This window comes from Helianthus annuus, chromosome 13 (genome assembly GCF_002127325.2).
Source record: "Helianthus annuus cultivar XRQ/B chromosome 13, HanXRQr2.0-SUNRISE, whole genome shotgun sequence".
Classification (NCBI taxonomy): domain Eukaryota; kingdom Viridiplantae; phylum Streptophyta; class Magnoliopsida; order Asterales; family Asteraceae; genus Helianthus; species Helianthus annuus.
The window spans coordinates 118,664,493-118,678,696 of NC_035445.2; the positions used below are offsets into that span (position 1 = coordinate 118,664,493).

Sequence of the window (14,204 nt, forward strand, 5' to 3'; positions counted from 1 at the left end):
GTGACAAGCTTTAGCCTTGGTATTCAACATTGTGACAAATTAGAACGTTAATACCTGATTTTGCAACAAAAATCTATTAGTACCTGACATTGAAATTTGACAGAAACCACAAGGACCAACGGTATAATTTTTTTCTTATATATAAATCAAAGTTGAGGTTTTTTTTTTTTTTGTCTTAAATGTCTTAAAGATACTTAACATTTATCTTAAAGGTCGTCAGACTACTTACCATATATCTCACATCATTATATATATATATATATTTTGGTCTTTATTTTTGTTAAACAATATTTAGCTTTTATAGTTTTATGTGTAAGAATGCGTCATTTGAATGAATAAAAGTTATGTAGTTTTATTTAGAGTTATTATTGTTTGACCCGACCCAAACATATAACCTGAAACATAGCGATAGGACAAAAAATGGTCACATGACTTTTCGAACTTTTGGCTCCGCCACTGCATGGGAGTTCACTAACATGACTATTTCACTTATCAAAAATCACTTATGAGCATCCATCCTTTTGTTCATAAATTTGTACCATAGAGTAGGCATTTACTCCTCCGTAAACTTTCAATATGAACCGACTCGTTTCTTGTAAAAATATCAAAATCAGCTTACATTACATATTGGGGATATCATATAAAAGTATTTAAGTTTTAGTGATTTTTTTGTAAGTGTGTTGGTCAATGTTGAAATGGCGTCAAGTGTTGAATGTCAAGTTTAAGGTGAAAACTATTACAAATGACACATTAGAGCATTCACATCCAAGGAATCAAATTCTATGTGTGATGTTTTTAAAATACAAAGAGTATAAAAAATGGTTGTGAGTAAAGGAGAGAGAAAATGTTACTGTTTATCTTTATATTTGGGGGGACACTGTTCACCCCCCATAATTTTTTAATATATTTTGAAAGTGGTTGTGAGTGGAGGAGAGAGAAAAAGGTAATGATAAAGGTATAAAAAATATTATTTAATTGAAACAGAGAGAGAAAATATAGTGTTTTTTAGTGTAATTTAAGGTGAATATATGGTGAAATGGATGTAATTTAGGGATCAATGTGTCGATAGGACAAAGATCAGATATTATATGGTGGATTTGAGGCAAAACACGTAAATCTCATTGTATCAGAATATATGTGTGTTCTAAAGAAGAAGGAGGAGGAGGAAATCATAATTTTTTAAACGGGAAAAATCACATTTTTTTAACAGAGGGCAAAATTGTAATTTTTAGCTGGGGGTAAAAACAAAATTTCATTTTGAACTGGGGGCGAAAAGGTAATTCTGAGCTGAGGGCAAAACCACAATTTTATTTTGAATCGAGGGAAAAATCATAATTTTGAGCTGGGGACAAAAGCGTATTTTTATTTTGAGCTGGGGGCATAACCGTAATTTTAAAGAGGAGCAAAAACTTAATTTTAAAATGGATATAAAATAATAAACTGGTTGGTCCAATAGGGGAGTGCAGGCAAAATCGTAATTTTGAATGAAGGGCAAAACCGTAATTTTGAGATGGGGACGAAAGCGTAGTTTTATTTTGAGTTGGGGGCAAAACGGAAATTTTGAATAGAGGCAAAAGAAGAAGAAGAAGAAGAAGAAGAAGAAGAGCGGACAAAAAATCCATCAAACTAATGATAGAAATTTGGGTTAATAAAAAAAAGGGTTAAGGAAGGTTCCCTGTCCCTGGTACCCCATAGGATACCCATCATCCCACCCCACAAGGGTTATGATGCCGGCAAATTACCTCTGCACATCCACATGATCTGGGCACCACAAGGGTCGAACCCGCGCCACTACAGCTTCACATGTGGGCAATGAACTTCATTGGTCGTGGGTACCACTATTCATTGGTAAATTTGGGTTAATAGTGACTTTACTAAGTGGGTAATGGCCTAATGAGGTTAGAACTTACAAGACTCCATTAGTGGTGATGAACTATTAATGCACGTCTGGGGTTTTATGTAGACTACTAGTGGTTTATACTATAACTTTGATAAAATGAGTAGATATGGGTATGATTTAGCTAAAAAACATCCTTTATAATGAATGTTAGTTGTTGATTTTAACAATGATAATGAATGTTAGCTGTTGATTTTAACAATGATGAATGTCTAGGTCAAACTTATATTATATGATACTTGTTCCAAACGTTTTATTTAGGTTCTAACCAAGAGATATGCGTGTGCGATTGAGATTTGATCCAGAATTGTGGTGAAAACTTGGCTGAATATGTGATCAGTTCTTAATTTTTGCTCCGTTTTTCGCAAACCATATAAAATCAGCGTCGCTATGTTTAATCGAGGTGTTCCATATGTCGTCGGAAAGCTAGTTGAGTCTGTTTTTTACTGTTTTTAATACAAAAGTTGAATTAAATTGTCGTGTTTTGCAAAAATCATGTAAAATAACTGTGTATCTGATTGAGGCGTTTTATATCGTTGGAAAGCTTATCGAGTCTTTTCTCTTATTCTTTTTTTTACCATAAGAAAAACAAACATGAGCAGTAAGGGAATGAGAATAGTTGAGAACAGTAGTTGTGTGGAAAACACAAAAGCTGAATTTTTGGAACAATTTTGGTTCTAAATGGTCGCCGTCTTCTATAGTTATAAAAAAAGGTATGAAAAACTTCATTAGATTTAAAAACCGATGAAAAATCACAACAAAAGAAATTCGCAACTGCGACAAAAAGCATTATCGTTGAGACTTGGTAATCTCATATTTGCATTTTTCAATACATTTAGTATGCAGGATTAGATTTCTGAAATCTTTGTGAGGAAAAAGTCAAGTGTTACATAGGTTGAATATTTACATAGGTATAATCTCATTTACTCTCAAGTAATTCTAACTAAACCAAAAAACTGCTTTGAACTTGGCTTTGTTGGCCAAATGGTGGTGGAGACTGAAAATGGAGCCAGAAAACTTATGGGTAAATGTGATAAAGTCGATCCACACTAGTCAAAGAAAGGTGGAATCGATACCGACAAAAAAAAAATCACTGCCCTGAGTATGGAAAAATATTGGTGAAATAGGAAAGGAGTTCTCAAAGAGTAATATTGACATCGCTGCAAGTTTAAGAAGCAAGGTGGGGATGGGAAATAATACAATGTTTTGGGCTGACATTTGGCTTGGCCAAAACTCACTTAAAACGCAATTCCCTAATTTGTATCAGCTTACAACCAGAAAAAATGCATTGGTAAGTGAGTGTTATTGGGCAATCAATGGTGGGATAATACGGGACTGGCCGTGGGAAAGGATTCCAAGTTCGGGAACCGAACTTAGTGAAATACAAAGTTTATATGCTCTTTTGCAACAGCAGGTAATATCAATGAATTGTGATGTATGATATTGGAATAATTATGAACATCAGGAGATTAGTACAAAAACTGTGAGAATGGCTTTAAGTAGACAACTTTATTTGGATGTTCCTGCTTATGACTTTGAGTGGAACCGGTGGACTACAAATAAAAGCTCAATGTTCATGTGGAGGGCAATGGAGGAGAAAATACCGACGACAACAGCTTCGAGCAACAGAGGGTTAAACATTCCAGATGTAACGTGCAAGATCTGCGGGGCTGCAGATGAAACAGCGGCTCATGTCTTAATTCAATGTAACTTTGCAAAAAGAGCCTGGGAATCGGTTGTAAACTGGCTGCATATACCGATGATAAACACGGAGGGTGGCATAAAAGATCTTCTATTGGAGCTGAATGGGTTACAAAGGTGTAAAAATATGAAAGTAATACATGCGATTGCAATCCAAACAATGTGGATATTATGGAAGAATAGGAACGGAAAGATTTTTTCAAATAAACAAGGTGACGTACAAAGAATAATGATAGAGATTAAAGAAGCTTCGTATCAAGGCTTGAAGACGAGATCAAAGTTTAGCTCGATAACAAGGCAAGAGTGGTGGGATTTCAATATAACATTGTAATTTCTTTTGGTTTTTTTTTTCCTTTCCCTTTTTTCTGTTGATGTCCAGCTTCTGGCTGGTGTTTTGTTTGGATTGGATTGTGAGGTAATAAAAGTTTCGTTGGCTATTAAAAAAAATGCTTTGATGACGCTAAAATCACCAACATATACGATTTCATTAATTGCGTTAATAATCATATATGCTACAAAAACCTTACCCTAATAAACGGTTAAGGATAAATGATACACGAGTCTTTTGCAAGTATGCTTGGTACAAATACAGGAGTAAAAGTGTATGCAATATACGAGTATTCGAATACAGTGTGATGGTCCATCATAAGCATGCAGCATCACCCAAAAAGTCTAATGAATTGCTACCAACTTTAGCAGACATTTTAACATACACACCAAATGATCTCACACTCCAATCAAATATTTTAAAAGTATATTCATAATGTTTTGTGACATCAAGAAAAGCTTACTTTTGGAACGATCCATATTGATTTTGCGAGCCACTAAGGCTAGAAAAGAAATCATCCATGTCAGTTGTTGCTGAAGTTGTGAAACCAGTTGACTTACCGAGCCCAGATCCTGTGCCCATGGCCCGACCCATAAACAATGAATTTGGAAGTCCCTTGTCCTTCTCTTCGGGCCCAGCAGACAGACCGCCAACAATGCCCACATCGGTGAGGTCTACCTTCTTGGCTGCGCAGATATAAAAAATATATGGTTCTATCATGAATGGGTCGATTTGGGACATTCATTGATAATAGGGGTGTTCATGGTCTGGTTCGGCTGGGTTTGACAACAATTCTGGGCCGAACTATTAACTACAGTTTTAAGAAATAATAAACCAAACCGGCGTTGGGTTGGCCAGACTGGCCACTTTATCAGGTCTGGCGATATAACAGTTCTTTGTGATAGTCTGGCAGTTCGATATGAATACATATATACTACATATTACAAAAAGAGTAAAATGCCATTTTCATCCCGGAGGTTTGGCCAGTTTTGTGACTTCCGTCCGAAGGTTTGATTTTCCGCATCTGGATCCAAAAGATTTGAAACTTGCCATTTTCAACCTGCTCGTTAACTCCATCCATTTTTTTCTGTTATGTCAAGGGTATTCCGTCTTTTTAGTTAACTTAAAGGGCAGTTCTGTCTTTTTTCACTTTATGTAAAAAGACAGATTACCCCTGAAAAAGACCAAATTGCCCTTTAATTTAACAAAAAAGACAGAAAAACCTCTGACTTAACGGAAGAAAATGGATGGAGTTAACGAGCAGAATGAAAATGGCAAGATTTCAAACCTTTTGGATCCAGATGCGGAAACACAAACCTTTGAACAAAAGACGCAAACCTGGCCAAACCTCAGGAACGAAAAATGGCATTTTACTATTCCAAAAATGAAAAAATTTATACATTAATAATAAAAATTTAAACAGCTGGTTTGGTTTACACGGCCTGTTTCAAAAACCGAACCATTAAAACCACCAGACCGTCGAAAGACTCAAAACTACACCGCTTTGATATCAAACAGGCCGAACCAGTCAACTTCTTCGGTTTAAACGATTCGGTCAGTTTGAATGGTTTATGAACACCGCTAGTAGAAATAAGTCTGGAAAGAAGGAGCGACTTACGTCCAGATATATTGAGATCAATTAGCCCACGGCTCAAAGAATCAGCCCAAACTCCAGATTTGACTTGAAAGCCATCCTTCTTCGATGAAGGTGCTGGGGTTTTAGCGTTTTGATTGTTTGTGTTACTGCTGCTATCCATAAAGCTCTGTGCAGGCTCTGTAGGTACCGAACTAGCATGAGAAGAAAACGAGCCAAAAAAGTCAGAATCATCAAAATTCGTCAACGGAACAGCAGCAAATGGGTCAACTGTCTGAGCTGGCATTGTCTTAGATTCTGGGGGCTTGATCTCAGCTTGCTCAGGAACCGCAAAAAAGTCAACAGCTGCTGAAGGAGCTGCAAAACTTGCTGGTGGAGAGGCAAATAGATCGACTTTATTCTGCAGAAGATGCCAAAACTTTTTAAAATAAGAATCGGTAGTTTGTATTTGATTTTTAAAATGTTAAAAAATGATTCATGGATAATATACATATGCATAACTGCATCATCCAAGGTAAACGGCGGTTCCAAGTAGGGCTGTAAAAGAACCGTGCTTTCAAGGAACAGTTCGTGAACCGTTCGACGGGAAGTTCGGTCCTGTTCGTTCAGTTAAATAAACGAACATGAATAGAGGCCGTGTTTGTTCATTTATGTTCGTGAACGTTCGGTAACATGTTCGTTTATGTTCGATAGCTCATTAGTGTTTTTAATTTTTATATGTTATTTAAACACTTCACAATTCCGACAAATAAAATATTTAATAAGTATCAGTGGTGTTCATGAAAGCTTGTTTGTGTTCACTTGTGTTCATGAACATTCGTTTGCGTTGGGTACCTAATATTAACAAACGAACACGATTACACGAACATGAACACATTCATATCCTTAACAAACGAACACGAACAGATAATTTCGTTCGGTAAGTGTTCATGAACAGTTCGTGAACATATATTTCCTTAACAAACGAACAAGGTCTTGCTCGTGTTCGTTTGGTTCATTTGCAGCCCTACTTCCAAGTTTTAAACCGTGAACCAAACCGTTAGAAACCCAGTTTATTAAGCGTAAACCATAACACCCCAAAATTTAATAGAATGAATGGTGGTGTTAAGAGGGTGTTTGGGATTGCTTATTTAACTCCAAAAGTGGTTTTTGTTAAAAGGGCTTATTAACTTATAACTTTTCTAAAAGGAGTTTTAAAAAAATGCTTGGATTAGCTTTTAAGGTGGGAAAAGCCAATAAGTCAATAAGTTGTTTTTTAAAAAGTGTTTTGACTTAAATTATTTACGTAAAATGACCAAAAAGGACATTCTTATATATTTAAAACAATTTAATACTTTTACATATAATATTATATACTTAACAATCTTTTAAAAAAATATATATATAATTTTAAAATAATTACAAAATATGTAATAAAAAAAAAATCAAGTAGTTACGTCGGTATGTTTTTATATAATAAAATAACCATATAAAGAAGAAATTGTACTAGAAATTCCACCATAAATAGTTCTTCAAGTTATTGCATGATAAAGAATATCATATAAAAAACTCTCTGCGCAACTCTTTCAATTATCTTCCATTTTCATGAAAGTTTCTTCTTTGCAAACGACGAAGGTCTGAAACTCGTTACAGTTTTTCAACTTGAGAATTATTAATTCAACCTGATTATTGATTTGTATGCAGTTTCATTGGTTGATTTTAACTTGTTCGATCAACTCCTTGTCTTACGAATGTAGAAAACTGAACCAAGGGGTTTTAGATAAAGAGTGGGGTAGATTGGTAATTTTATGTTTAAAAAGCCAAGAGCTATTTGAAAAGCCAGGGTTTTGTGGCTTGTGGAAAACAACTTTTTACCCCTTTCAAAAAGCCAAAATAAAAGGCATTTTTGTCAATTCCAAACACTATTTTAACTTATTGGCTTTTTGAAAAAACCAATAAGTCAATATGTCATTTCCAAACTCAATCCCAAACACCCTTTGATTTGAAATAGTATAATTTGTACGCGAGTTGAAGTTCACCTCAGATCCAGATGTCCCCCCAGCCAAATTTGTCGGCGCTGACACAAAGGCAGCATCAGCAAACAAATCAACTTCTTCCGACTTACTAATTCCATTATTATTCTGTGTGGGGCCCGATGTCGGTGCGTCCAAAAGGTCACCAATTAAACTCTGTCCAAACAAATCCACTTGTGGAGAGCTTACAGTAGCTGCCTCTGTCAAACACAAACAAGGTATCATGTTTAGTATCCACAAAAGCATTAATGCAAGTATAAGTATGTAACGTCACAACCACTGCATGAACTATGTGTAAAATATCGTAGTAAAAGACTTACTTGTGGTTGATGTTCCACGAGGGTCGAAATCATCAAAATCATCATCGTTGTTGTTGTTTGATGGTGCACTTGAGGTTTGTGATGGAATTGAGGAATATTTATCAGAAGCGTTCTTTGTTGATGGTTTTGATGCACCACTAGCTGTAGAGTCTTCAATGGTGCTGTGGTCACTCTTTCAGTGTTAGTAACAACATAAGCTAGAATGAAAAAAGAAACATTGAACACGTTACAACAACCGTGACACCAAAATTACTAACTATTATCAAATTATAGTACATGTCACTATGGTTAAGAAAATATGGACGTAAAGATCTTTCACGTGTTGTCACACCTAGGCCTGTAAACGAGCACAAAGGAGCACGAACATAGGTATAATCGAATAAATTTTTTTGTTCATGTTTCGTTCATTTCACTTTAACCGAACACGAACATATAATCGAATCAATTTTTTTGTTCATGTTTCGTTTATTAAGAAAATGAGTATGTTTGTGTTCGTTGGACAGTTTATGAACATAAACGAACATAATTGAACAAACAAACACAAATGAACATAATTGAACAAACAAACACAAATGAACATAATTGAACAAACAAACACAAATGAACATCATTGAACAAACATAAACGGAACATATATTAACATTGTTGAACACAATCAAACAAGTCTAATACATCAACATCATAATCCATTCAAAAACACATCTAAAATAGTGGTTTGAATGTAAATGATTCAAGAATAAGGCACATAACACTCAGCAATTGGGACAAAAGCCGATTAATGCATGTACCCCCTAGTCTTTCGGCTATCAACATCACCACATGATGCATGATCAACCGTCACTCGCTTTTTAACGTTATTTTCACGAAATTAGTAAAATAACGTTAAAATCAGTGCACTTTCACTTTTGCCCCCGAGGGCCCACGCATATATACATTATATGCGTATACCGCAAGCGGGGCAGGTAGATTTATATAAATATAACTATTTATGAATTTATTTAAAATTTAAACGAACAAGCATAAATGTACGTAAATCAGCGAACATAAACGAACGAACAAAACGTGTGTTCATGTTCGTTCGTTTAATTATATGAACAAAACTTCTTGTTCGTGTTCGTTCATTTATTTAAATAATCAAACATAAACGAACTTCCCGCCGAACAATTCAAGAATAGTTCCTGAACGTTCGGTTCATTTACAGGCCTAGTCACACCCTCAATAAAATTAACTGTGTCTTATCTTTATCTATCCATTAAAAATTCACATGCTAACTTGTCTAATATCTTTAGTTTACTTATATATCAGGAACACTCAAATATTGTAACATATGAAAGCTTTGCAATGAATGTAACTTGTAACACAAGAAAAAAGAACCAACCTTCCATAACGAGACGTTCCTTTTTTCGAGGAGCTCCCGCTACTAGCCTCTCTGCGTGGCTTATATTTACCTGGTTCAAACCGGTCTTCATTTGATTGATCTCTTTCCTTAAAACTATCTCTATACGTATCACTATCTCTTGAACCACCAAACCCACCATATCGATCACTTTTCTGAAAGCTACTGCTGCTCAGTGATGTTGCTGAGCCTGATTTAAATGTAATTCCAGTTGATGATAATCCAACATACCTAACAATAATCATATAACATAATTTAATCACCTAAGCATATTACAAATTACAGTAAAGAAAAATAGAAATCATTTCGTTTACTTGGGACTGTGACCAGTGTTTTCAGCTATGCAGTTAATGCGGTAAAATATCAGATATCAGTCAAGGACTGATATTTGAGATATAGGTTATCTCGGTGAGATATCGGTATTTTTAATATAATGCAGAATTTATATATATAGCAAATTAACACAAACAATTAAGTGATATATCGGTTATATCAGTCAAATTTCAGTGATATATCGGTCAATATAGCCGATAATATCAGTACTAAGATTCTGACCGATATTTTACATGGGGGCCAATAACCGATCTATCACCAATATTAACTGCATAGGTTTTCAGGACCGGACCGGATGTCGAACCGGTCTCTTTACCGGTCCATTGGTCGAGACAGTTGGACCAATCGAACCGGATTAAAGAACCAAGTAATCCCATAAAAAATTATAAACATGGTAAAAATTGAAAATTTTTTAATAAAAGACCAGTTCAACCGGCCGGTTTTCCAATTCGACCACCAGTTTCCGGTCCAACCAGCCGGTTCGACTCAAAACAGGTCTGTTTGGGTGAACCGGATCTGTCAGACCCCTGGTTCCCGGTCCGGTTTTCAAAACATTGACTGTGACTTACTTATCACGGTTTGCAGCAGCTTTGTTTCTAGCTGCTTGAATCTTATCTTTATCATTCAGCAACGCCACTATGTTCTCGACTTTCTTTCTCACATTGATTCCGCTATCTTTTCCATTTGGTTCAACGTATTCGAAACATGAGAGCGACTTTATGATTTGCAAGATGAATTAGGGCAGATGACAAGAACAATGTAAAATATGTCAGTTAATAATAACAATAATCAGAAATTGAAGAATTGAAAGATTCTAGAGTTGAAAAAAGACATACAGAGATCTGGAACGTATGTTCTATGATGTCATCAACAGCCCGTTCAGACCCATTTGCCACCAAATACTCTATCACAGCTAATGCCTGGAATCAAAGCTCAGAACTAGAGGGACTCAGCAAAAGATTAAAAAAATAATATTCAGAATATATGAAGTTTTATTTGAAGTCAAAGAAGGGGTGTTTAGTATTCGATTCGCATTCGAAAAATTCGAAATTCGAGTTGATTCGAATTCGATTATCAAGCTTCGAATTTGATTATCAAGCTTCGAATTCGGTTTTCAAATATTCGAGTTCGATTCGATTCGAATTCGAGTCAGGTAATCAAATACGAATTTATGATTTTCAATTCGATTCGAAATATGATATATATATATATATATACATTTATATATATATATACACACACACACATATGGAAAAAAAAATCTTCTGAATTTGGGCCAAACTCTAAATGCTCTTATAATTAGTTTGTAGTAGTTTTAAAAACAAAAGAATTTATTATTTGGGGTGAATTTGAATTGAATCGAACTTATTCGAATTTGAGTTTCAGATACGAATTGAATCGAATTTTGAATTGGGCATAAATTTCGAATACAAATTCAAATCGAATAATTCATATCTTAATCAAATTCGAATCGAATAATTCATATCTTAATCAAATGCGGAACGAATACTAAGTCAGGTAAAATAAATAAAAATTCGAAAAATCGTTATTCGATTCGTTGAACATCCCTAACTAAAAGGCTAATTGGGTGCACTGAAGTGCAAAAGCAAACAAAGGAGTACCTTGTATACATGACGCCAATTGCGGTCCGTTTCAGTTAATCTGGCCCACAGGACATTCATAACCATTTGACATTCAGAGCTGGAATACATATGGATTTAGTCAAATTTCGTATAATTTAATAATATAATGTGGAAAGGAGAATTTGTTATACGTGAATGTAATAAGCATTTACAATTTTTTAGTTGCCTGTGCAATCTCTGCTAATGCGGTACCATGTGGACCCCAAGGCTCGTCATCAGTTGCATCTAACACCTGTGTCAGTATCACTAAAGTTGATGAACAGATCTACAACAACTATCTAATCATCATTAAAACTGGACCTAGATGAGACCGTGATTTATCAACCAAAATTATAACCGCGAGAACATTATCTTCTTTTTTTTTCAGTTTCGACAAACTGCACCAAAACCACTCGGTTATAGATAAGCTTTGGATGAAATCTAATCCACAAAAACAACGAAAAAAAACCTATTTTAAAACAACTTAGTCTGCTACTCAGTTAATCCAATGCATAAGACTCCTTGTATCAAACTATATCATGCTATTTTGTCAGATTCATAAAATAGAAGTTGATATTACCACAACCAGTCAACCACCAAGTCAAGAATGGCTCATTATAACAAACACATTGTTAACATGCATCCATAGCTATGTTTTCAAAAGTGCACCAGGCGTGCGACTAGGCGCAGCAAAGGTAAACCATTGCGCCTCGAAACGCGCTATTTCAGGAGATCAAGCACAGTTTCAGACCAAAAATGTCTGAAACCCCTAAATAAGCATGGAATCAACCTAAAACAGCCTAAACTAGCCCTAGACATGTCTAAAACCCCTGTATTCTTATATTATGTGCTTACTTTAAAAAACTGCCGCTCTTAAGCGTATGCACCTTGACAACATAGATCCAAAGCATAGTCACCTAATTCGCGGTTCGCTCCGGTTCGGTACGCGGTTCGGGTTCGCGATTCGCTAGATAGGACGAATTCGGTACGGAGGGTAGGTTCATTTCGGTACGATCCGGTACGGTGAACCATTGAGTCTGGTTCGGAATACACAAATTAAAACAGAAACTACAAATCCAAAGAACCAAAATCCAATATTCGTATTACCAAATAGAAAACAAAAACATATAGTTCTAAAAACACAAATTAATTTTTTTTTATTTGATTTATTGAAAAGCCCTTAGCTGTCAAACAATATAACCCCAACCTTATCATTATTTCCACGAATAAGAAAAAACAAAACTAAAAACCCTAGAAATGCTTTTAACAGCCGCACACACAAACTATCTCTTTTTATTTCTTTTTCTTCACTAAACAACACAAAAAACCCTAACATTTCTACCAGCCGCTCCTTTTTCACATTACCAGCCCACTACACCTCTTCTGCTTCTTTGTTTCAATCAGACACAAACAACAATCAAACATATTCGAATTGCAGACCATGATCAACGAGCAAACTGAACCATATACGTACCAAATTAAACCTGATACGCCTAGATTTTTAATCAAATTCGCCGTACCTGATCAAACTGGAGCACTGTACTTGATCGATGTGGACCGCCGTACCTGATCAAATCGGATCGCCGTACCATGGCATTTTGGATCGCTAGCGACTGGCGATTGGGTACACCACGATCCAATACGTGGATCATGGCTACCCTAGCGATTTAGGTAACTATGATCCAAAGTATAAAATCCTTAACCTCTAAGCATTTGTTGGATTTAAGCTAGCTACTTCCTATTAAAACTAAAGATACATGTCCATGAGTCCATCTTAAAAACTCGATTCATAAAATCCTTAAACTCAGAATTCACAACAAGTCCTAATTAACAAACCTAATACCTTCTCAAATGCAGAACTAACACCGAATCGGTTAAACCAACACCAATTTTAATCTATTTGCAGTTTGTGCAATATAAATCTCAATCAACTCACAAATCTTATTCACATAAGGTTCAAATTCACATCAACATTAACCTAATTAACCGATTTACAATTAACAGTGGATCAATCATCAATACAAACCCTAAATCTCCCAATTGCTCATGCAACACACGTACACATTCATTTCTATAAACCTAAAACCACATATTCTTAACATTATTACCTTCTGTTCGATCTCAGGCACCTTCAATACTTTCAAATTCACCTCTCTCTTTCTGAAATTGAGAAGAATCAAACGAAGGTTTATTAGAAATTGAAGAAAAATTACATCTAATTCGGTGGAAAATGGAAATAGAGCTTACATTTCACGCACGGTCTGATCGATCACCTTCATGAAATCCATGTTTGATTTGCAGAACGATGAACAATGAATGAAGATTTGGGGTTTGTTGATCGATCGAAGGAGAATGGATCTGCGATGAATCGAATATCAGAGAGAGAGGAAAAGATAGATACAGATCTATATAGAGAATTACTATTTTAAAACATAAAAACTTTTGGAAAATAAACTTAGGGTAGCCAATTTCCATACCTCTGTAATCTTATTTTCACATCCATATTCGTATACACGGGCCGTATAGAATGTTTATGCGCAAAATTTAATGCGATGGAATGTTTTTTTTTTGTTTTTATATGTATACGGGACGTATAGTTATATACGGGTCGTATACATATTTGCATAATTTTGTTTCGAAGGTTTGATAAGAGTTTTTAGTTTTGAAATCTGTATACGGGCCGTATAATGTTATACGGCCCGTATAGCCCGTATAGAAAAGTTAATTTTTTGTTGCAATCGGGAAACCGTTTAATAAATTTTGTAAATTTTAAAATAGTGTTGTATATATCGGATTATGTTACGAGTTTGTAGTTAAACGTATTTATTATGTTTCATAAGTTTCCACTTTGTAAAACGATAAATATTTATAGAAAAGTTAATTTTTTGTTGCAATCGAGAAACCGTTTAATAAGTTTTGTAAATTTTAAAATAGTGTTGTATATATCGGATTATGTTACGAGTTTGTAGTTAAACGTATTTATTATTTTTAATAAGTTTCC

At 35.0% G+C, this 14,204-nt stretch overlaps 1 protein-coding gene across 1 annotated transcript; it reads right to left on the reverse strand.

Moving 5' to 3' along the window:
* Positions 1–4,108: 4,108 nt before the first annotated feature.
* On the reverse strand, positions 4,109–13,620 carry LOC110899187 (clathrin interactor EPSIN 1). The gene is made up of 11 exons (XM_022146058.2): positions 13,451–13,620; positions 13,312–13,363; positions 11,377–11,456; positions 11,204–11,282; positions 10,418–10,501; positions 10,151–10,296; positions 9,231–9,479; positions 7,853–8,013; positions 7,539–7,732; positions 5,545–5,920; positions 4,109–4,612 (listed from the first exon to the last, which is right to left on the reverse strand). Exons 1-11 carry the CDS (start codon positions 13,489–13,491, stop codon positions 4,386–4,388), a joined length of 1,689 nt encoding a protein of 562 aa, XP_022001750.1. The 5' UTR covers positions 13,492–13,620; the 3' UTR covers positions 4,109–4,385.
* Positions 13,621–14,204: the final 584 nt, after the last annotated feature.